Consider the following 1,093-nt stretch of genomic DNA (forward strand, 5'->3'; position numbering starts at 1 on the left):
CCACCCTGAGACCCCCTAAACCCACCCTGAGACCCCTAAACCCACCCTGAGACCCCCTAAACTCACCCTGAGACCCCCTGAACCCCCAGGTGTGCCCGGTGCCCCCTTGCACCCCACTGATCACTCTGACCCTCTGAACCACACTGACCCCTATTGACCATTGATTCTCTGACCCCCGCTGACCTCCCCTAAATCTTACTGACCCTGCTGACCCCCAGTGACCCCTGACCCTACTGACCCACTGACCGCTGACCCCCAGGTGTGGGAAGCAGCCGATGTCCTGATCAAGGCGGCCGTGCCGCTGACCACCAGCGACACCAAGACGGTGTCCGAGTGGATCAGCCAGATGGCCACCCTGCCCCAGGCCTCCAACCTGGCCACGCGCATCCTGCTGCTCACCCTGCTCTTCGAGGTACCCCAAAACCCGGGGGGGACCCCAGAACCTGGGCGGGTTAACCCAGAACCTGGAGGGGTTACCCCAAAACCTGGGAGGGTTACCCCAAAACCTGGGCGAGTTAACCCAAAACCTGGGGGAGTGACCCCAAAACCCAGGGGGAGTGACCATAAAACGTGGAGGGAGTGACCCCAAAACCTGAGGGGATTAACCCAGAACCTGGAGGGGTTACCCCAAAACCTGGGAGGGTTACCCCAAAACCTGGGCGAGTTAACCCAAAACCTGGGGGAGTGACCCCAAAACCCAGGGGGAGTGACCATAAAACGTGGAGGGAGTGACCCCAAAACCTGAGGGGATTAACCCAGAACCTGGAGGGGTTACCCCAAAACATGGGGGAGTGACCCCAAAACCTGGGCGAGTTAACCCCAAAACCTGGAGAGGCCCCCAAAAAGCTGGGGTGGGGAAGAAAACCCAAAACTTCGGGGGGGATCCCAGAATCTGGAGAGTGACCCCAAAACCTGGAAGGGACAGCCCCAAACCTGGGGAGGCACCCCAAAAATTGGGGGGAACACCCCAGCGTCCCTGGACCTCATTTCCCTCACAAAATATGCCGGGTGTTTTCCGTTTTCCAGAAATCTTGAGGTTTGGGGTTGTTTTGGGGTGTTTTGAGGGTATTTTGGGGGTGTTTTTGTTGGATAT

The 1,093-nt window shown here is 58.5% G+C and overlaps 1 protein-coding gene across 1 annotated transcript in view; it reads left to right on the forward strand.

Annotated features, from left to right (window-relative positions):
• LOC102042271 (HECT, UBA and WWE domain containing E3 ubiquitin protein ligase 1) overlaps positions 1-412 on the forward strand; it is a gene marked incomplete at its 3' end in the record, with an annotated part of 17,610 nt that extends 17,198 nt beyond the window's left edge. Inside the window, exon 23 of the mRNA XM_031065669.1 lies at positions 260-412. Within this exon, the coding sequence (XP_030921529.1) occupies positions 260-412 (153 nt within the window). The remainder of the gene's footprint in view (positions 1-259) is intronic.
• Positions 413-1,093: the final 681 nt, after the last annotated feature.

This window comes from Geospiza fortis, unplaced genomic scaffold, assembly GCF_000277835.1.
Source record: "Geospiza fortis unplaced genomic scaffold, GeoFor_1.0 scaffold4834, whole genome shotgun sequence".
Taxonomy (NCBI): Eukaryota; Metazoa; Chordata; class Aves; order Passeriformes; family Thraupidae; genus Geospiza; species Geospiza fortis.